General features: G+C 36.5%; 2 protein-coding genes across 2 annotated transcripts; both read right to left on the reverse strand.

The window, feature by feature from the left end:
• Window positions 1-1,509: 1,509 nt before the first annotated feature.
• LOC149018060 (protein FEZ-like) lies at window positions 1,510-9,636 on the reverse strand. The gene is made up of 4 exons (XM_089152382.1): window positions 9,027-9,636; window positions 4,078-4,377; window positions 2,717-3,357; window positions 1,510-2,582 (listed from the first exon to the last, which is right to left on the reverse strand). Exons 1-3 carry the CDS (start codon window positions 9,519-9,521, stop codon window positions 3,244-3,246), a joined length of 909 nt encoding a protein of 302 aa, XP_089008508.1. The 5' UTR covers window positions 9,522-9,636; the 3' UTR covers window positions 1,510-2,582; window positions 2,717-3,243.
• Window positions 9,637-19,592: 9,956 nt separating this feature from the next.
• LOC149018061 (small ribosomal subunit protein uS9-like) lies at window positions 19,593-23,533 on the reverse strand. Its single transcript, XM_089152383.1, has 2 exons — window positions 22,989-23,533; window positions 19,593-20,093 (listed from the first exon to the last, which is right to left on the reverse strand). The coding sequence occupies exon 1, from the start codon at window positions 23,439-23,441 to the stop codon at window positions 23,010-23,012; it is 432 nt and encodes a 143-aa protein (XP_089008509.1). The 5' UTR covers window positions 23,442-23,533; the 3' UTR covers window positions 19,593-20,093; window positions 22,989-23,009.
• Window positions 23,534-27,528: the final 3,995 nt, after the last annotated feature.

Genomic DNA, 27,528 nt, shown 5'->3' on the forward strand with positions numbered 1-27,528 from the left:
TGTCGATTTAACAAGGTTTTGAATATGATTTTTTTGTATTGAATAAAGATATCAATTTATTGAGCAGTTGTGAATGAAAACATACCTACCTACGGCTTAAATTCTTGACTTTGAAGATAAAATTTTCATTTATCGATTCCTTTTGAATTATGAATCTCTAATGTTTCTAAGTTTACAAAAGAGTTTGTGTGACATTCTCTATAATTGACTTGACTTTCAAATATGCCTAAATTTAATTACAATTCTTCTCTCTACTTATTCTATTTCATGAATAATTTTAACTCTTTGCTGCTGGAGAAAAACCAAAGGAAAAAACAGAATAAAAGAGAGAGAGAGAGAGAGAGAGAGAGAGAGAGTAAATTAAAAAACCCTAGAAATTTGGATTTCTCTATTTCTCTAAAATCTAAATGGGTATAAATAGTTAAATACATATTGAATCTAAGTTTTGGATTATTTGTTGACATCTTTAATATTTTATTTTCCAGAATTGAGTTTAGAATTTAAGTATTTAATTACTTTAATATGTATTTCAATTACTACCTGTCTTACATTTGATATTTACGACCAAAGATATGGCCAATTAAAGCTAGGGACAAGGCCAATTAGGGCCTGGGCCAATCGGCAATTAGGGCCGGCGGGCCAATCGGGGCGGGGCGGGCCTTAGGGGCGGGGGGTCGGGCCAATCCATCCCCACCCGGCCCAATTAGGGCCAATTAGGGCGGGAATGGGCTCAAATTATACCATATAGGGCTGGGCTTGGGATTGCAAAAGCCCGGCCCAGTTGCAGCCCTAGACCTATGTCATTTGTACCCACTCTCGTCAAATTTTTTTTTACTTGAACGGTTGACCTAGATAATTTACATTTTTTTTTTTCAATTAAAATAAGAGGAGATGTAGTTGTAGCGATCTTGCACCCGTCGCTATGCAATGTTTGGACGTTTGGGTTCGACCTATGTAAGCATTAGTTCTATGAACTACCCCATTAACATAGTCCCACCGAAGTTTAGTCTATTTAACAAAAACCGGTAACGATCTCATGCCCAACTCAAAGAGCACACAACTGCATAATGTGAGAAACAAATGATCGAAAAGAATTTGTTCATGGAACATAGAAACTATCAAACCATATGAAAGTAATTTGAGACCACTAAACCACCACCAGACCACTAGACAAACTCACATTTAAGACTAAAAGAAGAGGCATTGTAGCAAATCAATAAACGAAGGCGAAATAGAGCCAAGTGGTTGACAGTGGTTGTCACATGAAAGGAATATGTATGTTGTTAGCCTTGCTGTACATGCACCGGACCATAAGTAGTCTTGATGAAGGAAACGAGTTTGCAAAATCCTACAAAAGTCCCAGAAGTTTGGGCGAGTAAATCCTAATTTCACCAACAATGTGTCAATGGCTCACAAGCTTAAGCCAGTGATCTCTCCCACGCTCCATGTGGGGTTACACCTATCTTAGGCAATGCTATAGGATCTACATGCCTAAGAGGCGCCCATGGTGGTCTTAAATTACTAAATCCTACGTGACACGGACAACCAACATTGAATATGCACTGTGTTGAATAGCCATTCGAGTGCGATTATTACTACACTTGGAAACGTGGTTGGTTTAATTGTGGATTGGAATTGACCTAATAATTGACTGGTGTGATAAGGTAATGGCCGGCAAGCAGCAAGCAATAAAAATAACAGTCTCACTTTCCGGAATTATGAAAGTTCACTTTCACTTGCCTTGCTGATATGCTTGATACATGTGCAAGTTGATTTCAGATTGCTAAATGAGGCCCCAATTTATTGGTTTCAATGGTAAATAAAGAAAAAATTCCTCATTTTTAACCCACATCAGAATAAAGTTTGACCGATTCAGTTCAATAGCAATTGTAATTATCAGCACTCACACAAGAGGAACAATAGATAGATCACTCTAAATACACGGGAAGTAATTTTCTGGCCAGAAATGTGGCCTGCACCTATATTCCGAAAAGGCGGCAGACTTAAATGCTGCGCATTAAATGCACAGTACCTGCTGCCGACGGTTGAGATCAAAATCTCAACCATCCATTTCGCAAGTGAAAAAGCGAGACGGACAGTCAAGATTTTGATTTCAACTCTTGGCAGTACAGTGCTGCGCTGCGCTGCACATTAAAACAAGGAGCATCTTTTCATACAGGAAGGAGGGTGACATCCTCATGGGAGTGTTAAGAGTAGGCCACGCCCCTTGTATACATAGCATAGTTTGATATCAAGGGCTCTGCAGAGTTAATGACTAAACAAATCAGTCCAAAGTTACATAGTAGCATCCTTAAATAATTCTTTTTTTTTTTTTTGATACAAGCCCTTAAATAATTCTTCAGACACAAAGACTAAGACAAGGTTTTAAAAACCACTAAAGGAACTGCAGTCTAAAAGGCTTAAAGACAGGATAACTGAACTAGTAAAGAGCACAGAAAACATGAAATACTAATGGTCCATGATAAAAGAAGAAAAACAACCTCCACCCCATCATGGATAGGTCGAAGAGATTCAGTTGAACTTCATTTATCTCGCTTCTCAATTCACTAGACAACTAGTGCCTGTTAAAATTGCAAAAACAAGTACACAAATGTTAATGGACGCAAAGAGGACTTCAGATACTGAAGGCAAAGGGGAGGGATAGGAATATAAAGACTTCAACATACTGAAAATAAATATAAATAACCAGTCTTACCTTAGTCAAGGGGTTTTCACCAGCCAAAACATCTAAGCCCACATTAACTTGCATGTAGGATCTTCATTTTTTTCATTTTCTCTTGCTTAATTAACTGATGCCCGTTCTGGTAATCTTTTCAAGATGGGATCCTGAACGGTAACTAGATCACAGTACAAAACTGGAATAGCATAGCCATATCAATATGCAATATGTTCCCTTATAATCTAATGGGATCCTCAACAATGACTTTATCCAACTACAAACAGCCTCATTCTTTGGAAGCTTCATCTTCTCTTGTTTCATTAAATATGATTCCCTTACTGGCAACCCATTGAAGAAAAGGGATTCTGACCAGTAATCTTTTCCAAGTACAATGGTAGGATTGGACTCACATGAAGTTGCAGTTTTCTTCATAATTTTCATTTTCACTTGCTTCATTAAAGCAACTTTCCATTTTGTAACCCACTTTAGGAACTCCTGATGGTAACTTGCTCTAAGTACAAAGTAGAATTGCATGACTTCTTGAAAAGCAGCTGATTTTATGCCTATCCTACAGGATCCATATCTGGAAGAGGGAAGTTCAGATCATTTAACTCCATAAAATCTCCCTCCAATAAAAATTTGGTGGTCCCACTAACAGTTCCCTTTGAAGATTCCACCTGCATAACAATTATCATGATAAGGTACTAGCTCAGACATATTCAGGCAAATCTGAAAGAGTTCGGTTTTTTTTTTTTTTTTTTTTGGGGGGGGGGGGGTTGAGGGTGGGTGGGGAAGTCATTTCCACGTTACATAGGAAAAGCAAGTTCATGATATATTATTGATGCTGCCAATAAATATACCACCAAAAAGAGATCAAATTTTAATAATTGTTTTGTGAGAAGTTAATGCCACCATTTGCTTCCATGAAAACTCAATGTGAATCTAGGTAGAGGATCACATCTAGACTAAATAAAATCAAAGCCCCAGTGGTTGGAGTTTCACAAATGGTATGCAAGGAAAATAGCTGTATTAGCATCACCATGCAAGTCTAATTCCTCCGCATATGACGAAAGAGTTTACGTGGGTTAGATTTCAAAGACTCGAATTTATTTTAAAAAAATAAATAAATAAGAGTGGGGCAAAATGATTGCAGAGAGCAGAAGAACCAATCAGAGTAAACAATTAGTCTGAGAAATAGATGGAGAAATATTAGTTGTGGCATTGAAGAATATGCGAACAACGGACAAAAACAACATAGTATAAAACTTGAATAGTTTATGTCATGTTCTAGACTTCTAGTAGAACCCCCCCCTCTCTACAAAAAGAAGTTCTAGTTTACAGAAGACATTTAAAGTGTTAGACCCAAAAATAAAAAATGACAGTTAAAGTGGCCTTACCAGCTGATCCTGCCATGGGATGGTCATGGGGAACTGAAAAACATCATGAGAACTTTGTTGTGCAATAACTGAATCATATTTCTCACTGACTGAGTTTACTGGTAATCTCTGAATCTCATTTTCTGTTCCAACAGATGTATCTGCATGCATTAATATTTCACCAATGCCAGATGTCGAGGCTCCATAGTGTTCTTTACAAGGAACATCCGCACTTTTCTCAGTAAAATAACTTGGGTCATGATTTGAGATTTTAGTGCCTGGATAAGATTTAAGAAATACTCGACATAGGGAGAAAGAGTCCTGCACACAGAATCCAAGATTTAAGCTTGTATATTTGATTACTCAATTGGATATCTGAAAAGTAAATAAGCACACTCTATACTCCAACCACATTTTTCCAGTTTGTTGAGGGAATGTATTATTAAAAAAAGGAGACCACTTTCTTATTGGACTCTACAAAGCCAATCCTTGATCAGGGCCCTACTTCCACATGTGGCAGATCAGATTCGACTGAAATTTTGTGGACAGGTAGACCCTAAGGCCCCTGTTCACATGTCAAGCTTCAAACCTAAATGGAGTTTAAAATGTGGCAAAAAAAAAAGATTGGAAAATTGGAATTGGAAAATTGGAAGAAATTCAATAGTTGATCAGACTATCAGTAAGAGCGCATGGACATACATAGGAACGGATGGCAGTACATGGGGTAAATGAATAAATATAGAGTTTAACATTTGACACGTTGTCCAGCTAGACCATCTCTATGCATTCAAAATGAATATTACAATGTATTTTTAATTTAGCAACGGATCAGCATAACAAATATTGTTTGTTTACAGAAAAAACAAAGAACAAATAAAAGAACAGGGGCAAATAATACTTAATAATGCCAAGCACGTACATTCATCTAAATGGCATAACCACATCTACATTCTATTGCTGGACAAAGTGATGCATTCAGTTCATACAAAACTAGTCATTCTCTGAAATCCTGTTACTATCATATTCATCCAGTTTGAGTATTAAAATAAAAATCATGAACATGGATACAACAAATATTCTTGTCATAAGAAAGTTTGAGTATTCATTGTCATGTTTTGCTAAGAAATGGATCTCAAAATGGACGGGCACAATGGAGACATGGACATACCAAAACATGACAATGAATAAAACATTTTAGCTAAAAGTGGAAGGAAGAAATTGAATTTTTCTTTCCTAAATCCAAATTATTTACTAGTTAATCCCTTTACACATTTGTGTTATCCAAATTCTGAATTGTCAGACAGAAATGACAAGATTAAAATTAACAGAAGCAATGATGTGATGAAGTAATCACTACTCAAGGAACTTAAATGAAAATGGAGAAAGAAATAGAGACAAAGATACTGTTATGTGAGAATTATCTTTTACATTTCAATTATTCACTATTATTAACTACTTATCTCAGCCTTCTTGCCTTGTACTGGGAGTTGCCTACATTCCAGATATGCCTGTTTCTGATCTATATAGAAATTCCTCTCAGCCAAAACCATATGTAGCAGCTAGTGCTATCGTGACTGAACTGATAATATTGGATGTAAACCCAATCCAAATCAGAACCCAACCCAACCTGTATATTTTGAGCAACAAGGGTTGGTAGGTGTTGGTTAGTCACAAGGGTATGCTTTTGCAATAGCAATTTTATCTTGGTTAGAGATCTTATTTCAGTTCCCTTGCTTGATGTTATTTCTAGTTTGTAAGTTTCCTTATTGAAGGCTAGGTAGTAGTTACTATTATATTGTAAGTTATGTTCACATCTTTTGTTGGTAGAAGAGGTTCTGATGTTTTTTAATGTCACCATCTAATTTCTTTCCCATTTATCCCTCCTTTCTTCCTTTATCCTATTTTCTTGTTCTATAATTTATAGTTTACCCTAATAAATGTATACAATTTCTTATGTATCCCTTCCAAATGAGATACCAAAATCCCCTTCCAATTGCTGGTTAATCATATAATTTTCACTCTCATAAAGATACATAATGGACACAAATTTGGTTGTTAAGTCATTTGAGCTTGGGAGGTCACAGAAGCTATCCAAACAGGGTATTTTGGAAACTTGGATTTCATCAATTGATATTGAAGCCGAACATCCTCATTACCCAACCACGGTGACCAATACTCAGGTTATTCAGTGATTTAGTACTTAAAAGAAACATAAGCAGACATTGCTCATCTTACAGAATGGTAACTTCCATAAAGAATCCATTTCTCACTGAGGTTTAATGCTGATAAACTCAACTCTATTGTTACTTCTCACCAGAACATAAACGCATCCCCACAGGCTGCCATTGACAGGTTGGAACTAGCAGCTTTATAAGGGGAAGAGTCACATGCAATCTAAGTATTCTTCAAATTTCATCCCACCAGCTGACTTCACACTATAACCACCACCACAGCTACCATATTTAACATCAACATCTGGAGCTACTCAACATGATGATATTCTTTATGGAGCTGAATAGGAGCACAGCTAGACGTGCATGAATATTACAAGGATAACAACAATAAATAGTATCTCGACAGGACTTATGTCTTGGAAGTGTTTTTCTGATGGTGCAAGTTGACTGAGGCCTGAAAACTTTAGTTTTCCAGAGGCAAACAGTAGGATACAACATAGATCTGGTGGATTATATGTCAACAATAGGATCAGACTCGAGGCAACAGGCTGATTTAACACTTTCGCAGAGATGTGAGAGGCTAAAACCCAGTAATTTCAACCTATCAACTACAAGCAGAACATGCATCTCCAGTTTGCATAGCTAAGACTGATGTAACCTCAATAGGATTGATAGCCATTGTCAAGATCTCAAACCAAGACCTACACTCTTATGGTTTCTGTTGCCAAAAGGGGTGACTGAATTTAGGGTTTTGGAGGTCTCAGTTGGGGCTATAGCTTTAAGTTGATTATGAAGGGGTGGGGAAGGTGATTTCATCCAAGTCAGGATCACTTTGGATGGCCGGATTGGGATACCTAAAACTAAGTGCAGGTGGAGAAGAATTAGGATTCAAGTGGGCTTTAATGGACAGGGTAATGAAATTAGGATTGACATATCGGGCATATTATGGAGGTGACACATTCCAGAATTATTCTGATGGACAAAATGTTAGTGGTTAACGGTTTCAGTGTTGGTCATAAGACTGGGAGTAGGGGGAATAAGGTTTCCAGTTGGCAGAATGGACTGAGATTTGGGTTGAAGTAATAGGGGCCAATGAGGATTTTATCCTCACAGTACGGAATATTTCTGATGGTGGAGAAGTTGTGGGTATGATGTCAATGACAATTCAATGGACTCCAATGGAGCCTGGGAAGAGCAAATAAAAAGGCGAAAGAGAAGTGGGGAAGCAGAGACAATGGCCTAGAACAGGCCACCTTACCAAGTACAGGCTTCCAAAGCTTTAATTGTATGGCAGATCTGCTTAGAAGACTGTCCCACTGTCAAAATAGGATCTAGTGTTCCTAACACTAAAACCAGTTCAACTCCAAGAAAACCCTCATCAAGAGAAGAAAGCGCCATTAAAATGGAAAAGCTCATAAGCCAATTTTGGATTCAATATATAAATGTCCTTATGTACAATTTACTCTTCTACAACGAGGGTAAAAGGGCTACAATCTACAACCCGTTTTCTTATTTACTCTCCTGCAGTGAGGGTACAGTGCAAGATAAACAAAATGCTGGTATAAATGCACCTGAGAATCAGCAAGAGGAAGAACTAAGAATATAGTAAGAGTTTGGGACCAGCATTTGTTAGAGAACTGAAAGCTTTGTTCTATAAGTAAGAGATTTTCCATACCCTATCAGCTGATGGGGGCCACTCTCTGAGCTTGTTTTTGGCTTCTTTTTTTCCTTTAATTTGTCCTTTTTACTGTTACATTTAGTATTTTGAGTTATCCAAGTTGGATTAGGATTTGGGGTTTTATTTGATTTAGGAATATGTAGTCCAGATTTCTCAATTACACATAATTTTTTTAGTTAGTTCATATATAAGTTAATTGAGTCAACAAAGAATTTCTGTTTTACTCTATTAAACAAGTAGTTCCTTCTACTACCAGGGTTTTAATTTAGAACAACAGTCAGCCAACGAGTGCAGGCTAAGAGCTAGCTACATATATCTTGTAGATTCTTCCTCTTATTATTGACTCATTTATTGTATTGCAGCATTCAGGGAACTCTTCCTCAGGTTGGAGGGTATGTCCTTTTGGTCCTGTTCTCTGGTAAATTCAGGTGATCAAACAAAGAGGAAATCAATTCAGTTCTCTAATATTAAATAAAAGACTCTAGTTCTCTCAAATACAACCATAGGAGTTTTTTTTTATCTCCTCTAGAGAGCCATAGATTTAGTTTTCTTTTCCTCAATTAATCAGGTATCCATCATATTCCCTTTCCCACCGCTTTTCTTTTACAATTAATTCCTTCCTCAGGTCATATAATGGTAACAATCAGCAATTAGTGGATATGATAGTGTTCTCACAGAAATCTTAACCCACAACTCTGATACTGTTGTACTCCACCTACATTATAGAAGACACAAACTGAACCATAAGACTAAATGAAGCTCAGTAGCCATCAAAGGCATCAGACATCCTTAAATACTTGAATCTTCCTCTGTACAGTTAGAGAACATCTCCTGCCCCAGGAAAACAGAAGAGACTCCTTAGCTACTTGAACCCTCCTGAGAACAAACCCACCGTCCCCCCCCCCCCCCCCCCCAAACCAAAAAAAGGGATGATTATCTAAATATCGGATGATTATCTAAATTCGTGAAGGAAAATAGCATTTTTAACATCTAACAAGCATAATCAATCCAAGAAACTGAAAGTGAGCGTCTGACCAAAATGAAGTTGATTTTGATCAAATACAACAGGACTATGTTTTTCATAGAAAGGAGAAAAGAAGAACGAATCTTTCTCTTACCATATGATTGTCGACGAGGGCGTACTCATACATAACCAAATCTGTCTTCATGGTACCAGACGAATTCCGACGGTAGAACACAAATCTCTTCCTCTTCCCCAAAACAACTCCTTCTTTTCCACCCACAACATCCCGTACCGATCCCATTCTCTTCCAAACCCCACCTCCGGCCTTCCGCTTCACACGGTCACTCGACGACTTCACAGTAAAACAATACCAGTGCTTCTTACTTCCACCACGACCATAAACAAAACACGCAATGTCAGGGAGGTCGCTAGGATCATACTTATACAAATCGATTTCCTGAATCATATTCATCCCAACAGAAGTGAAATCAGCATTGGGAGAACGAAGGGAACGATCAAGACCATGGAGCTTATCGTTCTTCCGAGTAAGATAGTAACATAGCAGCTGTTCTTCATTAGGGTAGAATCGAACACCAGGTAGTGAGCTGATCGGAATCGCTCTGGCGTTGCTAGGGTTTGGGTCTCCCATGAGTGAGAGATAGAGATCGAATTACACCACTTCGATCGGCAAATGTCATCTACTGGGTAATAAGAAGAACGGAGAATTTGACGGAAGAGAGGGAGAAAGACAGCTTATAGCTTAGAGTTGGGGGTAACTTGGGGGTAATACTCCTATTAGAAGGGGAGGGGAAGTTTCGAAGCGTGATTGTGAAGCTTCAGCCTATTGGTGGGGCTATTGGTGGGGCCGAGGGTTGTTAATGGAATTTTCGGCTGCTTCTATGGACGGAAACAACACGATGTTGAAGTGGCAGCTCGTGATTGGCCAAGTGATGCAGCAAGATGGAAATTTTGAAGAAAGAGGCCTTTGAGTGGCGGCTTTTGGCGATCGATTGATTGTTAGGGACCGTTTGTATTTTTCAGCAAAATCGGGTAAATGACTGCCTTGTCGCATTTCCATCCATATGCGGCATTAGGGGAGAATATCATGTGTCGGAATCAAACCTGACATTTCCTGATTCAACATTTTATCGAAAATAAAAATACCCCCGGCTTACGCGTTTTCTGCGGGTCCACCGTCCACCATGTCAGAAGACTCAGAACGCGGCAAATTGCAACCTGTTCTGCGAAATTGAATGGTAACTTTTATTTTTGAGTTTTTTTCACACGGTCGCGTCTTTCATTCGTTCTTTCTTCTTTTATTAATCTTTTTATTTTTAAGACGTTTTTTATATATAGAATGTGATATTACATATGTCATCAACAAAAATCAAGTCGAAGACATTTTCAATAAAAAGTGTTGGTTTTACTAACCGATTGTGAATAGAAATTACAAAGGGGAGAGAGGATTCTAAGATAGATAGCTCATAGAGATGATATTATAAATGTATTTCAACTCTTTGTGAAAGGCTCCTGAGAGGGTGTGACTCATTTTAGTGAGAGAGATTGTACTATTTAACACTCGCAAGGCAACTTGTAGTAGCTCAATATAGGGGCAATGAAGGTACATCGACAACTATCTTGGAACTTCAAACCAATAAAGATGGTTTGCTTCTAGCTCTTCAGATTGGGGCTCTTGATATTCAAGAGTCAAGACAAGCTTTATTAAGTGTTTCTACGTCCTTAGATTGGATGTATAAAAGTTTTTTATTTTGTCTCTAACTTTAAGTATGTTTATTTCCATTATATTCCTAGGTCTAACAATTTTCTTGTTCAATTATCTAGATAAGGGAACTAGGAAGTTCAAATTTGTTCGTCATTGGTGGGGTATACCACTTTCTTTCATTGTCTCCCCCTCCATTATCTCTTCAACTTCTATGTCTTTTAACCATTTTATATAATCAAAGGACTCTTTCACAAACAGTCTAGGAAAAGAAAAATAAAACAGAAAATATGCAAGCGTGAGGCTTTGAGGGATGGGCTGGTTTGAGAACGGTAAAAGACATCCACAAAAACGAAAGAAAGAGATTTGGCTAGTCCTAGGGTGATGTGTGTAGCTAAGCTCAATCAATTGTGGGATGACTTCTTGGGAGCTTGAATCATTGGCCATAGAAGGCAAGTGATGAACCTGTATGAAAGATCAATAATCAAGATAGCCATAAAAAATTCATGGGTTATAGAATAGTTAGAAGAAAAAAGGACGAGGGCATATTCCGTGGTTCATGGGATAGGAGCAAGGTCTGTTGAACTTGAAGCCATTAGAGATGGGATCATTCTGGGTTCTTCTTTAGGAGCGGTTGATTTACATATTCATTCGACTGTTTACCTGTTGTTAATACTCTCCAAGGTCTCAAATCATCTTTAGATTGAATGTGTCTCAATTTAGTGGTAGATATTTGGAAACAATGTTCTTTCTTTTCTAGGGTTTCTTTCTAGAGTTGGCAATGGTTTTGCTGATTTTCTTGCTAAGGGTGCTTGTAAGTTATCCCTAGATAGATCATGGTAGGCTATTCCACCTCTGTTTATTGTGGATTCCTCTCGTTTGTTTAGGTCCTATGACCTAAACTCTTTCATTTAATATATTCGCTACTATTTTATTTTGGCAAAAAAAAAAGAAGGGATAGGAGCAATAAACGGGCCTTCGAAGGTGGTCTTTACATGATTTTTCTATGAAAGAGATAAAAACTTGGTATTAATGCTTAGCCATACAGTTTCATTTCTTATAGTTAGCTCAACACTCTTCATGCTAGAGTCATTGGAGGATTCTAACGCAAAGTTAATAAACCATTCCATGAGCGTGGAGGATTATTGCAATTTCTACCAAGAGTGGGGTTAGTTTTAGAGGCCATGCATCTTTTCCTAGCTGAGGTAGTAGATCAAGAATTTGTGCATTGTTGCGCCAAATTCCTTTTAACTCCCTTGTAACTTGTGCTTTGCCTTCTCCTACATGCATTCCATTAAAGATTAGAATTAATATTACTTAAGTGATAAATAAGTTATAGTGGTGCAAGGATATGGGTTTATTTTGGTCTATGCAATCCCAGTTTGTGTTAATCTGCTTTTCCTTGTTTTCACCCTCTTGTGATCAGTTCAAATTCCTTACCATTAAGATATAATATTTAGGACCTTCATTGGGTTGGGTCTTGATTCTGTTACTTTCGATTCATACAAAATGGCATGTAATTTTGAAAACAGAAATAACCTTTGTTTGTGTTTTTATCCAATAAAAAATCAGACGAAAAGTATTTGAATAGGTGGAGAATTGATACATGATTGAGACATTAAGTTTTAGTCCTAAAGGTCCCACCGCTTAGATACTCTATCCATTCACAGGAGATGAAACATGCTAAGTCTACATAATTGCCACAAAGTCCACAAGGAGGTACATTCATCCATGGGATTCATGAAATCGATAGATTTCATATTCCTGAATTCATGAATCAAATATTTATACTTGTTTGGTTGTAAAACAACTCTGGATTTCATGAATCAGATATTTATTTGGAAAAATTACTTGATTAGCTAGTTTTAAGTTTTCAGTTACAAAAGTAACCACTCAAATTTTCACTTAACAAAACTAACTAAAACTGAGTTTGGATTTACAAAACTAGTCAAAATAGTGATTTTTCATCCATTTGGACATTTTTATCCCTAAAATTAATCATACCAATATAGGGGTAAAAATGTCCAAAGGGAATGAAAAATTAGTGATTTTTTCTTTTTGAACAAAATAGTGATTTTTCCTTTTTAATGTGGTTAATTTTAGGGGCTAAAAATGTCAAATGAATGAAAAATTACTATTTTGGCTAGTTTTGTAAACCAAAACTTAGTTTTAGTCAGTTTTGTTAAGTAAAACATTGGGTGGTTATTTTTGTAAAAGAAAATCTAAAAGTGGCTAATCATGTAATTTTTCCTATTTATTTCAATTTGATTGTAAAATATCATTGAATTCATAAAATGTAGATATTTCACATTTTTGCCTAAAAACGTGAATTAAGTCATTTTTAGGTATTTGGTGAAATCCATAGATTCCACCATAAGTATAAACTTGATGAAATTTACGAATTCACGTGGAGTAACCCAACAAAACTTTATAAACTTCGATAGAATTAAGGCTAACCAAACATTTAATTTTTTGAAACATGAATCAGTAGATTTGAAATCTTATTTCATTTCAATTCCTTGGATTCATGTAACCAGAAAGTATTTGAATTAAGACCAAAAGAACGGAAAATGATGCTTAAAGGTTACATGAGGCTCATTAATGGATTACGTGAAGATTATAAGAAGTTCAAAATTCAAGAACAGATCTCATATTCAAAGATTGTGGATCGTTACGTATTCAATAGTTGGTATCAAAGCTATTTTTTATAACAATTAAGGTTATGAATTTTTATTTTTAATTTTTGATTAACCAGTTATTCTATTGATCTTCTTTTGGATTGGATTCAATGAGAAGATCCAAAATTTAATTGAAACCCTAAATCATCTGTTAATTTGATTTATTATTAAGATAAAATGGGAGGATTATAATAATATTCATGAATTGTTAATTTATGAAAGTTTTTAATTTTTAATTTTTTATTATATTTCTTGGACTTTCGTGAAATTTTATGATATGAGATGATGAGATCTTGAATCCTATTCCTGTGGGCATTTTTAGATTCAGTTTTTGCAGAAAATGGATTTTTTTTTTTGTCCAGACAGAGTACCATCTCGTAAGAGACGGACGTCGGGAGCAGACGGACATCGTTATTGTTTGTTCACTGTCGAAATTGAGGAACTGGTAATTTTGATTGAAGGGAAATACTCAAGTTAACAAAGATCTGCTATCGAATGGATTACGTGAGGCTCATTAATGGATTACGTGAAGATTATAGGAAGTTTAAGACTCAAGAACAGATCCCACATTCAAGGATTGTGGATCGGTACGTATTCAACAATTAGTATCAAAGCCAATTTCTATAACAATTAAGGTTATGAATTTTTATTTTTATTGTTTAATTAATTAGGTATTCTATTGATTTTTTTTTTTTTTTTTTTTTTTGGATTCAATGGGAGGATCCAAAGTTTAATTGAAACCATAAATCATCTGTTGATTTGATTTATTATTAGGATCCAAATGAGAAGTTTATAATAACATGAATAAATGCATTTCCAGAGTTTAAGGCAGCAAGTTTTCTGTCTTCACCGGATTTGATATGCGCCAAATAACACCACACATCAGCCTCTAGCAACCTGTAACGACCGATCACTTCTTCTGTGGAAGCATCGTCTTGCAGGAGTACACTCAAAACACAAGAACTTGTTTCGATAGAGATTTTATTTGACTGCAGATTTTTGACAAATAAGTATCCACGATTTTTGAATGCGGAATCGCCTCTTGAGCTCTCAGCCTTCGGTAGTCCTCACGGCATCCATGAATTAGCTTACCGTAGACCTTAATCACCAAATCACGTTCTTCTTGTCCTAATGCTCTCAGTCCGTCTGGTCCTAATGCTCCTAGCTATAACACTACCTTCAAACATTCTTTGTATTTTTTGCATTGTATAGCAGATTTTTGCGAGTTTAAAAACCTCTCTACTATCAAACCCTCCCAGCCCCCAGCTCGTAAGAGACGGACGTCCGGAGCAAACGAACATCGTTATTGTTTGTTCACTTTTGAAATGGAAAAATTGAATGATTTTGATCGAAGAGAAATTCTCAAGTTAGTAAAGATCTGCTATCGAATGCAAAAATACTAAAATTATCTGAAATTGATGTTACAAATGGGAGTGGGCTCGAGACAACATCTGAATTAAGATCAGAAGAACGAAAAATGATGCTTAAAGGTTACATGGGGCTCATTAATGGATTACATGAAAAATAAAGGAAGTTTAAAACTCAAGAACACATTTCACATTCAAGGATTGTGGATCAGTACGTATTCAACAGTTGATATCAGAGCTATTTTCTATAACAATTAAGGTTATGAATTTTTATTTTTTTTTGTTTGATTAACTAGGTATTCTGTTGGTCTTTTTTTGAATTGGATTCAATAGGAAGATCCAAAGTTTGATTGAAACCCTAAATCATCTGTTGATTTGATTTATTATTATGATCCAAATTAGAAGTTTATAATAATATGAATAAATGAATTTCCAGTGTTTAAGGCAACAAGTTTTATGTTTTCACCGTATCTGATATGCGTCAAATAACGCCACACATCAACTTCCAGCAACCTGTAACGACCGATCACTTCTTCTGTGGAAGCATCGTCTTGCAGGAGTACACTCAGAAACACAAGAAATTGTTCTGATAGAAATTCAATTTGACTGTAAATTTTCGACAAATAAGTATCCACGATTTTTGAATGCGAAATTGCCTCTTGAGCTCTCAGTCTTCGGTAGTCCTCACGGTATCAATGAATCAGCTTACCGTAGACCTTAATCACCAAATCACGTTATTCTTGTCATAATGCTCTTAGTCCGTCTGGTCTTAATGCTCCCAGCTGTAACACTACCTCCAGACATTCTTCATATTTTTGCATTGTATAGCAGATTTTTGCGAGTTTAAAAACCTCTCTACCATCAAACCTCCCAACTCCCAGCTCGTAAGAGACGGACGTCCGGAAGGCCTGTTTAGATACTGTCCTTGAGCGTCGAGGATTATTATCGAAGGAAAGACAGAATTAGGGGTCCAAACTAATAACAACAAAGAACCCTTTTTCTATTTCATTAAAACAAAAGAACAGAAGAACATTTCCAAAGAAACTATAAAGACATGAAATTCTTCCATGTTTTATCGTTGAATGTGTAAAATTCATGTCTACATTCACATTTGTACCTTAGACATCTTATTTTTTAGAGCAATTTATGTATACATCTCTAAGTTTTGTATACTATTAATTATATACATCTCTACGTTTTGTATACTATTAATTACATGGATTCAATTTACTTCTGCTGCAGATATTACATAATTTAGAAAAGTGAATCCAAGTAAAGATTTTTCCATCAATTAATTAAATTGAGATAAATGGATTTATTACCAACATTGGTATCAGAACCATGATTCCCACGATTCTTGATTCCTCCCCATTATGATCGTAATTTGGACTTTGGTGAAATTTTATTATATGAGATGATGAGATATTGAATCCTATCCTTGTGAGCAATTTCAGATTCAGTTTTTGCAGAAAAATAATTTTTTTTGTCCAGAAAAAGTACCATCTAGTAAGAGACCGACGTCCAGAGCAAACGGACATCATTATTGTTTGTTCACTGTCGAAATGGAAGAATTGGATGATTTTGATCGAAGGGAGATTCTCAAGTTAGTAAAGATTTGCTATCGAATGCAAAAATATGAAGACTACCTGATATTGATGTTACAACTCGGATATTGCCTCGAGACAGCATCTGAATTAAGACAAGAAAAACGGAAAATGATGCTTAAAGATTACATGAGGCTCATTAATGGATTACGTGAAGATTATAAAAAGTTTATAACTTATAAAACATAACCTACATTCAAGGATTATGAATCGGTACGTATTCAATAGTTGGTATCAGAGCCATTTTCTATAATTATTAAGGTTATGAATTTTTATTTTTATTGTTTGATTAACTAGGTATTCTGTTGATCTTCTTTTGGATTGGATTCAATGGGAGGATTCAAAGTTTAATTGAAACCTTAAACTATCTGTTGATTTGATTTATTATTGTAATCTAAATTGGATGATTATAATAATACTAAATTGTTAATCTATGAAAGTTTTTTATTTTTTATTATGTTTCTTGGACTTTCGTGAACTTTTATGATATGAGATGATGAGATCTTGAATTCTGTTGTTAAATGCAATGTTTGGGTATGAGGTTGTTCCACACACACTCAAGCGAATGATTCTAAAAAGTAAAATACTAAGAAGATTCAAGGAGTGATGAAAATGCAAACCTACCACAAGAATGCTAAAGATATTTATCTATCTACAATTCCGTTGATTATACATGATTTAATTATTTTAGAAATAATATAAATCATATCCAACAATAGGTATCAAAGTCATTTTCTATGATAATTAATGTTATGACATCGTGATTTTTATCGTTTGATTAGTTAGTTGTTCTGTTGATTTTATTTTGGATTAGATTCAATGAGAGGATCAAAAGTTTAATTGAAACCCTAAATCATATATTGATTTGATTTATTATTGGTATTTAAATGAAATGATTATAATAATATACATAAATTATTAATCCATGATTTTATTATTATTATTATTATTATTATTATTATTATTATTATTATTATTTATATTTTTTTGATTTTTGGTGAAATTTTATGATATGAGATGATGAGATCTTGAATAATGTCTATATGGGTGTTTTTGTTTTTCATTTTTGCAGAAAATTGATGGATTTCTTTTTCGTCTAAAAGGAGCATTATCTCGTATGACTCTGTCTTGTTACAGAGAATCCCGTCTCCTCTAGTCAAATTAGACCAAATAGATGTCCGAAATTCTGTCTAGACCAGACGAAAATCCATATAGATCATGTGTTCTTTCATTTTCTTGTGGATTTGGGAACATCATCATTATGGGAGGTGAAAATTGTACAATCACTTGAAGAAAAACATTTTCCCATTTCCTCAAGACTTTCGTGTTGGTTTACTTGTCAAGAAAAACATCAAGGAAGTGGCTCCTAACTTCCCATTTCAGAAATTTATATGTGGGGTGGGTATATTATTGTTTATTGGAATTAAAGAATAAATATCGGGTGAAATGTAAATTGATAAAAATCAAAACGTATCTCCAAAAATAAATAAGAGTGGCCTGACCTATGTAATATTTTTTTATTGAAAGAACTGAAGAAAAGATTAGTCAAAGTTCTTATTTCTCTTTTTTTTGGGTAATAAAGAATTAGTCAAAGTTACATGTACAGAAACCTGTCATTGATAGCCTCTAAATTTTTGAAAACTAAATTAAACCCTGATATCAAGAATCGCTTCTGCTAGGGTATTATCAATACGCAAGACCCTGATAACCCAAAAATCCAAGTCCTGTATCCATATACATTTCTGAATACATTCATTTTTGACCGAGTTTCTCTCATCTATGGTGAAGAGGATCTGATTTACTGGGCACAGCAAGATTGGATGACATTTAGGAACATACCAAAACCCTAAGAATTACCAACAGAGGAAGGCAGAGTATGCATCATCAAAAGCTCACCAACTCCAAGCACAGTTGGGCGTCCACGAGTTGGTCATCGAGACCTTGGGAAAGAAAGAGTGATGGTACATGGCAACCAGAGGAGAAGAGCACCAAACCAAGCAGGGAGACATCAAAAGGTCGACCAGAAGAGTCTTCTTAAAGCAGCGACGCCCTCTACCAGGTTTAAAGGTCTCAGGTTTTGCCACTAATTCATATCGAAATCCACTTCTCTAAGTTTTCATCTATATTTATCATGGCTGCCCTCTATTTCTTGCAGAGTAGCCATTGGAGTTGGCGCTTCATACATGACTTCTCCGCATAAAGTTTCACCTTCTATCCAAGTTTAAGTCCAATCTGGTCATGCATCCAACAGCTGCAGCGCTCTTGAATTTGAGATTTTTGGGAACTCTGATCCAGGATTCCAGATCAACAGTCATCAATGCATCTGATCCATTTGAAACTATAGGGGTCACCCTTTCAATAGTTTTACACCATGCTCGGAACTACAAAGGACGTATTTACTTCAAAGATTGCTTATGATCAAGATCATGGCTATTTGGCACTTGCGCAATTGAGGCTACTTCAGTTTTACTTAGGGTTCTGGATGAATGTACCCATTGACAATATGAGTTATATATTTTAGTTGCAATTTTTTGGTGATTGTCGAATCTTCATTTGATATCCCACATACATTCCATAAAACCATTTTGGCTCCTCCCTCGGTTCAATGTTACCCTTTAGAAACTTTTTATAAAAAATGAAATTGCTTTACTGTAGATGTGAAGTGTTTTTCTCTCCCTGCTGACTTTTCGTAGGGCACCGGTCTCCAATGGAACCATTCAACCTCCGAACTTGCCTATTGAAGAAACTTCACCAGTTCTCTGAGTCAAATACCTAGTGGGGTTAAGGTACTGCTGTGTTGATTAGGGGACCCAGTTTGAAAGCCAGGCAGTTTATTTCATGCTCTGGCTGGCTTCTCTTGGGCTAGTTGTTGTGAATTAATACATGCTTGCCGGAATTATGCGTTTTGTTGCGTTGATGTGACCACATTTGGGGCCTAACCATTCCTAGAACTTGAAAGGGTTTGACCCTGCTGAAGACCTGTTCTTGATTTGTTCTTCTGGTCTTCAATTTACCTTTCCGTCACCGAGGAGAGCAAGGAGAGAATATCCAGTATAAACACGGATCCCGTGGTGTTCTTGGCATTGATGAGTGAGAATTTCAAGAACTGAGATTCATCTGCAGAGGTGGTCATGATGTTCCTGCACATATTGCATTTAAGTAGAACCCGCTTCAGACCAGCAGAATCGATATGAGCCTTTAGTTTTGCAATTGAACTCACGATGGATGTTTAGCTGTAACCTAACAAAGCTCTTTCATCGCCTCGGGATCCCTTGGATCTAGGCTGGTTTCAAATATATAATACAAAATAAAGATAAGAAGAAAGAGAGGATATTAGAGAATGGATCTTTCTTTTCTTCTTTTTTTTTTTGGGTTGGGGTGTGTGGACAAGGGGAGGGGGAATAAAAAAAAGAAGAAGAATACAATAGGGGGCTGAAACAAAAAATCTTAGGATGTTATATGTCTTTAACTTTCCCACCCCCTTGTTAGTCATCATTTTCAATTTGTTATTCTGAATATCTTTAAATGAATTGGAGGAAACTGTTAATATAGTGTTTTTGTTCATTTCACCCTGCTCTGTAAGATAGTGACACTTTGAAAAGTTGGCCACACTTTACTCATTCATGAGTTTTGAGTACTACTTAAATTTTCATCTTCTAACAATCAGATGTTTGAGCATGAGAAAGAATGACCATTTTGTTTAAATTATAATAGCATATATTCTTCACAAATATTCTTCCAGCATAAATTAAATTATAATAGCAAACAAAAAGCACCTAGAGTTTCTTCTCTTTTTCCTTTAACTTTCTTTTTCCTTTTGCTTTTCCTTTGGCTGACCAGACAAAGAAGCAACTGCATTGTAAAGAAAGAGTTAAATAGGAAAATGACCAGCCAGATCAAGGAGGAGCCTACTGAGAATTGGAACTCTAAGTAACCTCACACTATAACCTGGAAACCATAAGAAAATGGTTGACCTTGTGATGTTGTACACAAAATAAATCATCAAAATTTCCAACTGTTTCCATAAAGTCAGCTTGTTATGCATTATTTGCCTTGAGCATTATGTTGTCCAGTTTCATGCAGGGGTGTTGATTACTAGACAATAGAGCAGAATGGATAATCACTAAAATCAGGAAGGGGGGAGAAGAAAAGAGGGGGAGGGAGGAAAAAACCAACTGCCAATGGAGTCCAGTGATTCAGACAGCAGGAAACAAACACAATGGTCTTATCAATTGAAAAGTAGGAAAAGAAAAAAAAATGACTTCTCTTGCAATGGTACCAACTTTAATGCAAAATACTCTACCTGTCTGTCAAAAGCTTCTTTCTGGTTGCAACAGCTCCAAAAAGTAACACAGATACTAGATACAGAGAAGCAGTTGTAAGGGTTGCAGTCAATGTTCCAATAGGCTTATTGAGTTCATTTTGTTTTCAAGGTTAAGGCTTTGACCTTAATCTATCTATGTAAAATAAGACTATAAGGCATCATTCTATTGAAGAGTCTAGTTAAAGATAAATTGTATTCCTTTTCGGCAACACTGTTCCTCCTTTATCTTATTACGAAAATAAATAATTGATCCTATGCAGTTCACTGCAAAGTCCTTCAAGAAGTGGATTATTGTTGAAAGAGTTGTACAAGAGCATTCCATACATCCCTCGATGTTTGGAGCCCAAGAATGTGAGGGTAGCATTGATGCATGCTCAAACAAAGTGGTCATTCTTTCTCCAGGTCTAGAATGCTGGATTAGACGTATGTCTTTCTCCAATAGTAATAGTTTGATTTGGCATTGCTGCCATCAAGGTGATCCATGAGATATAAGTAATAAAAAATGGACTCTAATGGTTACTTCCACGTAAGGTAGTTTGTTCCATCAATAGAAAAAGGTTCCTCAATTTGGTTATTGGGAAGGGGGTGCTAGTAGAGGAAAGACCAGCCATTGAAAATTTGGTGTTTCTAAGAAAAAAATCCAAAACCTTGGCTACGATACCATGAAACAATGAGACTTAACTTGGAATGATTGCTTACCCTTTTGGGGTAAGTCTTCTGTACATATAAAGAAATTCAAAATAGAATGGACTATTATACAAGTTAACGTTTACAACAGAATTGGTTAAGGAAATTCAGAAATTTTACAAACATTACATTTAAATTTGAATTCAAATTTAAACATTGAATTTGAATCTCTTGGAGACTGTTTATACTTTTTGACTTGGTCTTTCACACAATTTATTCTGCTGGGAGTCCTAAGGTTTTCTAAAACCCACTGTTTAATTGCTGCTGAGTTTAACACTCATTTACTAGTATAAGCAAGAAGTCACTGTCACATGTATTAGGAATCACATTCTTGAGTGATTAGCTGACCCATTTCTTCCCTACCACAAACTGAGCTTGAATGCCATCAAATGAATAAGATTAATAGCCTTAATGTTTTGAGTTAGTTACCAAATATTCTTGGTAATGATAGCAGAACTAATGTTTTTTATTCTTAAATAACCATAATTTTGTTTGAAGCCTTGATCTAACATTTGAAGGGGTTCCCCAAAGGAGATACCTATAGTAGTCTTCTGCATTTTGTTCATGCTACACCCTCTAGACCATTCAATATCCCCCCGACAAGTAAAGCTAACCAACCTCTGCAGACTCAGATCAGTAAGCGCTAATAATAAATGTGTAACAGCTGCAACTTCTTGAAATAATTTCCAGCATAGATAACTTATTAAGAAGTAGAATCTTCTTACTTTAAATCCTTCTACCCCAAAAATATTCAATTTTCATATACTTAGCACATGAAGAAGATTCTTTCAGTTATATCAAGAGGAGGAAAACCTGCTATCAATTAGAAATCCCCACATAATTGGAAGGGGAGAAAAGGAAGGGTGCTAGGATATTGGACTGAACATAGTTCTTAACAGAAAAAGAGATGACTATGCCCCTAAGGTCATACTCAAGATTACTTGTTTAACACTACTTAAATCCTGAATCTCATACTCCTCCAGCAACTTGTGCAATATAAATAATAACCTGAACACTTTCTTCACCTCTATATAAAATGCACCAATGCCTTAATAAAATTCACAAATGCTCAACTTGACTAATACTCTTCTCAATCAAATGCAACTAAACGAGGTCAGCAAAATGAAACAGGTTTTGACATCCTAACCATAAAGCCTTCACAGAAAGATTTATCTTCAAACATTAGAACAACATAAGAGTATACATGACCCTATGAGATAATTAAAAGACCATTTAATTTTCAAAATAATCGAATTGCATCACCTAAGTGACATATAGCCAATGCAGGGTTGGTCGAGTGCTAAAATCCATTCTTCTCAATGGAGAGGTCATGGGTTCAACCCTTGCGAATGGTATGTTTAGTATTAAAAAAGCACCAGTACAATAAGCGACATATGACATAAAATATTAACAATCAGCAAATTTCCTAATTCCCACGGTTCAATCTGTACGAGTGAACAAGAATTGGGTAAGTTGTAATGACGTTGTTATGCCATAAAACAAGAACAGAACTACACAAACAAACGCCTTTTCTATTTAGATTTAAAAGCAATAGTTAATAATTCGACCAAAAGAAGAATGCAGAATGATATGCCACCACACAAACAAATTACTTACCATCCAAACTGCAAAGGTTTTGCATTTGTCTCAACAAGACAAAATCAACGGCAAATATTATAAAAACTGTTCAGTATGTTGCTACTATATATAAAAAAAAGTAGAAAATTGATGAAAACCTTTCGGCAGCCATTCTTCTCTCAACGGTACGACTTCTGGAAACGAGCACGAGCTCCACGACCACCAAACTTCTTGGGCTCGCAGCGCCTTGGGTCTGCAACAAGGAGGGTCCTATCGTACCTAACGAGGATATCCTTGATTTCCTTCTTCGCCTGCTCGTCGACATATTTCTGATAGTAAGCAACAAGGGCTTTGGCAATACTCTGGCGGATAGCGTAGATCTGCGAGGTGTAACCACCTCCGCGTACTCGGATCCTCATGTCGACTCCTGCGAAGCGCTGACGACCGAGCAACAGGATTGGCTCGTAGGCTTTGTAGCGGAGAATATCAGGTTCCACGAGCTCAATGGGGCAGCCATTGATCTTAATCAGACCTCTGCCTCGCTTGCAGTGGGTTACTGCAACTGCGGTTTTTTTGCGTCCAAAGCATTGGACGGAATCCGTTGCCGCCATGAGACCAAATTGGGTAATGGAATCTTTCTCTCGCTCTCGCAAAACCCTATTGCCTTAGCAAACGAAGATCGAAGAAACTTGAAGGAGCCAGCTTGAATAGATTTTATACTTTCCTCGTCTAGGGTTTTAGCGAGAAGGAATCAAGTAAAATGTGGTCACCGGAATTACTGATTTGCCCTTGTTTCCTTAGTTACATTTGGGACGCGTGCATTGTGATTTCCGACCTATTTGATACTCCGATTTATTTACGAAAAATTCGGCAGGATATAATTTCACAATACGGACAAGTGTCCTGACTACTGACCCATGTACACCTTTCTGAAAGAAAAAAAAAAAAATCGCCCATGTTTTGGCCCTAAAACCCATAGATCTGGATTTGGTTGGTTAAAAACCTACTTTACTGAGAATCGGAAGAAGAACTCGCCAAAAATCATATGGATTGAACAAGTGGATTTTTAGCGCGAGAAAGGTCGAGCCGGAAGATTTCCGCTCCACATGTTAGTTAAGATTACAACAGTGTTAGGGATCAATCAGATAAGTAAAGCATCTAAGTACTAAAAAGTATTCGGGACGGTTGCTTAAGGCGGTTGATTGACCTAACCAACTGATTCAAGCAACCGACTGGTTAGACTTCTGGAATAAAACCCTGATTTGCCCCTGACACAGTATTTAAAGTCATCCATGAACTACGCATTATTTATTCGTGGAGACTGTTGTGGACTAATTAAAGGCAAAGCACATGTGGTTAAATGCAAGATTATGATGTATGCTCCTAACTCTATTATAAAGTTTTTATGGTAGACATGCATTAAGTGGAACACCAATCTCCTCTGGGTAGTCTCAGTCACTTCTCCCTCAACAAGAGAAGTCTATTAGGTTCTCCACAGTTATTGGGTAAAGTCCATGTTGGGGGTATAAGTCACCACTTTCTCACATCACCGTTTGATATGAGATTTGGCGAGTGTCAATAATAACTCTAGGCCTAATGCAATGTCATACGGTCTCGTACTACATATGGTCTGGATATCTCCCCTTATGCCTAGTGCCCTTTTTGGTTCGATACCTTCCCACCTATGAATGGTACGGGCAACATTTGTTGGATCGCATTCCTTAACACAATGGTCATCCACATATAATGGACATGATGCTCTTCATGTACTCTCACGATTGGTTACCAGTCTTGAGAGCCTAGAAGCTCTTATCTATTATATATAACCCTACAAAACTATGATGACAATGGGCTTGCTTGACACACAAGACCCAACCACTGACATCACCGGTTAACCGACTTCAATACCCCTATCGAAAGGGTAGTAGTACTCATAAGGTTACCTAGCCCAACACTTCTAAAGACCTAGCATTCATGTACGTAGGTCTAGATGCAATCACATAAGGTCACTAGGGTAATGAACGAACCCACAACATAACTGGTAAAATAGAATAAGATGAATAGTCTCATTCATTGTCATACATTCTCATATTGATAATAAAAGATTCAAAAGAAAGAATAATACACAATCATATACTCTTAACCTTTTGTTCGGCAAAAGTCACACACAAGCATATCATGATAGATATCAACTAAAGCAATTTATATCACTAATAAAATAAAAATAGCAATACTTAAACATACAAGACATGGTTAGTTTATTTCTCACCTTTCAACTTGATTTCGTTTCTCAAAGTCACAAATTCACTCTCAAAAGTCGGTGGTATAAGAGAAACAATCTCAAATTCTTAATCTATAAGAGAAATAATAAGAGAAATAATTAGAAACTAATTGGGTTTCAAAAAAGATCCAAAATCATCCTACAAAAATCCAACTTGTCATTTGGTTTCAAACCTGCCATTCTCAACCTAATTTTGGAGAAAAATCATCATTTCACCACCAATACGCAGTCGAATCTAAACAAAACTTTGGGAACATATAATTAATAGTAATAGGGTCCTAAAGGTATCATCAATTTGACTCAATTTGGTCTCAATAAAAAGCCCCAAATTAGGCTCTTGCGAGTGTCCACGGGCTTCTTTTGAGAGTCAAAACGCAAAATCGTTTACAACGATTCACACAAACCACTCACAAACTAGAAGGAAACATAAATAAATCTATTTGCAAGCATTCATTATATCTAACAAACCCCAACTACCAAAATCTAACATATATGGTGAAGGATAACCACAAACTTAGGTTTAAAGAAGAGAGTTTGAAGAACTCTCACCTTTCCCAATGATTCCGCTATGATTCGGGTCTCGGCGTGCTTTTGTGTGGATGAAATCTAAGTTTCTTCTTGATTTCCCCTCCTTCCCAAGCTTCAGACTTGCACTAGCATTATAAAATGTGTATAGGAGTGAATAGAAGCTTAAAATAGGGTTTTAAAACACAAATCCATGAATCTGGCCCAACATTAGGGACGGGTGGTCGGTCTAGATAGGTCAACTCGGCCCTTGGTTGACCCCTCAACCAAGGTCCGATTTTGGTGATTTATGGCTTGAAAGAAATGTCTTTTGATTATCTTTGTTTGGGTATATTTACCCCATCGATTGGATTCTCCATTGTCGGTTTTCGGACGTGCCAAAATAGTCTTTTAATACCGTCATGATTGACATTCTCTCTCCTCTTAAACCCTAGAAGAGAGGTCGAGTCATCACAAGGTCCATCCACTAGCATTGGGTCCACTTTCGAATCTTTGGGGTCGACTTGAATGGCCCACAGTTGTCACCAACTTGGGTTTCGGGTACGCGGTCCTGAAATCATGGGTTAAGGGTTAGAAATTCGGGGGATTTCACAATAGGCATCCATGAAGCTTAGCATCTTATGGGCAGCAGTTGCATCTATAAGGAGGTCGATTCTCAAAAGTGGGTAGCCATCTTTGAGTTATTATTAAGGTCGATATATTCTGTGCACATCCGCCACTTGCCTTTTGCTTTTTTGACCATGACCACATTAGCCAACTAAGTTGGATGCTCAATTGGTTTTATGAATCTTGATTGCTTCATTTTTTGCACCTCTATTCAGATTACTTCATGCTTCTTGACAAAGAAGTTTCTTATCTTTTGGATAACCGAAATCTCCTAAGGATTAATACACAATATGTGTTCGGCTACTTGTCTGTCAATGCCGGGCATATCATCTACTGACCAAGCAAAGACGATCAAGTTTTCTTCAAGAAATTGGGTTAATATGGACTTTAAATATATATATCTTGTTTGGCCCCAATCATCGTTCCTCGCTATGGTCGCTTTGAACTTAGTCGAATCAATTTCTAGTTTTTTGATTGGTTCAACTCTCTGCATTGTTTCTTCATTCCGATCATCTCTTACTTCTACAACCATGGTTGAGCTGCTTGTTTTCGCTCTTTTCTTCATGTAGTTTACATAACATTGCCTGCTTGATTTTTGGTCCACACTGCATTTGATTCAATTCGTTGTTGGGAACTTCATCTTCATGTGTAATGTTGACACTACAGCTTCTAGAGCACAGAGGGTTGGTCGACCTAAGATAACGTTATAAGCCAATAAGTCTTGGACAACCATAAAGGTTGATTTAACAACCTTGTCTCACGGGTGTTCGCCAACCCATAAGTCTAACCTGATTGTTCCCTCCACTCGTGTAGACGATCCTATGAATCCATATAATTGGGTACCGCATGGAACGAGCATCTTCTCATCTAACTTAAGCTTTCAGTATTCGACTTCTCCAATTCACTGTTGCCCGCATACCGTGCCTTCCTCTTTGCCAGCCTGATTGATTCTTCAGTTGGACCACTGAGCACTGTATAGATTGGGGACCATCTTCTCTTTTGATTATCATATCCATCCCTTGGTCGACCTCTGCTGGGGCTTTTGCGCCTTTTTCTGCTGGTTGACCTTGCTCTTTTTCTATCTTTGATAGATGATTCATGAGCTTTTTGTTTTGTTCGAAGATAATTCTTCAAATGCCCTTGAGAGATTAATTTTCAATCTCTACCTCTAATTGCTTGCAATTGTTAATCCAATGACCATGATCTTTATGAAATTCATGGTACTTATTGTTGTCACACTCTTGTGGCCATGACTGAAGCTTGTTTGACCACTTGAGTAAGCCTTG

This window comes from Hakea prostrata, chromosome 4, assembly GCF_041222555.1.
Source record: "Hakea prostrata isolate BN-2017 chromosome 4, UWA_Hpros_2, whole genome shotgun sequence".
In the NCBI taxonomy this organism is placed as follows: Eukaryota; Viridiplantae; Streptophyta; class Magnoliopsida; order Proteales; family Proteaceae; genus Hakea; species Hakea prostrata.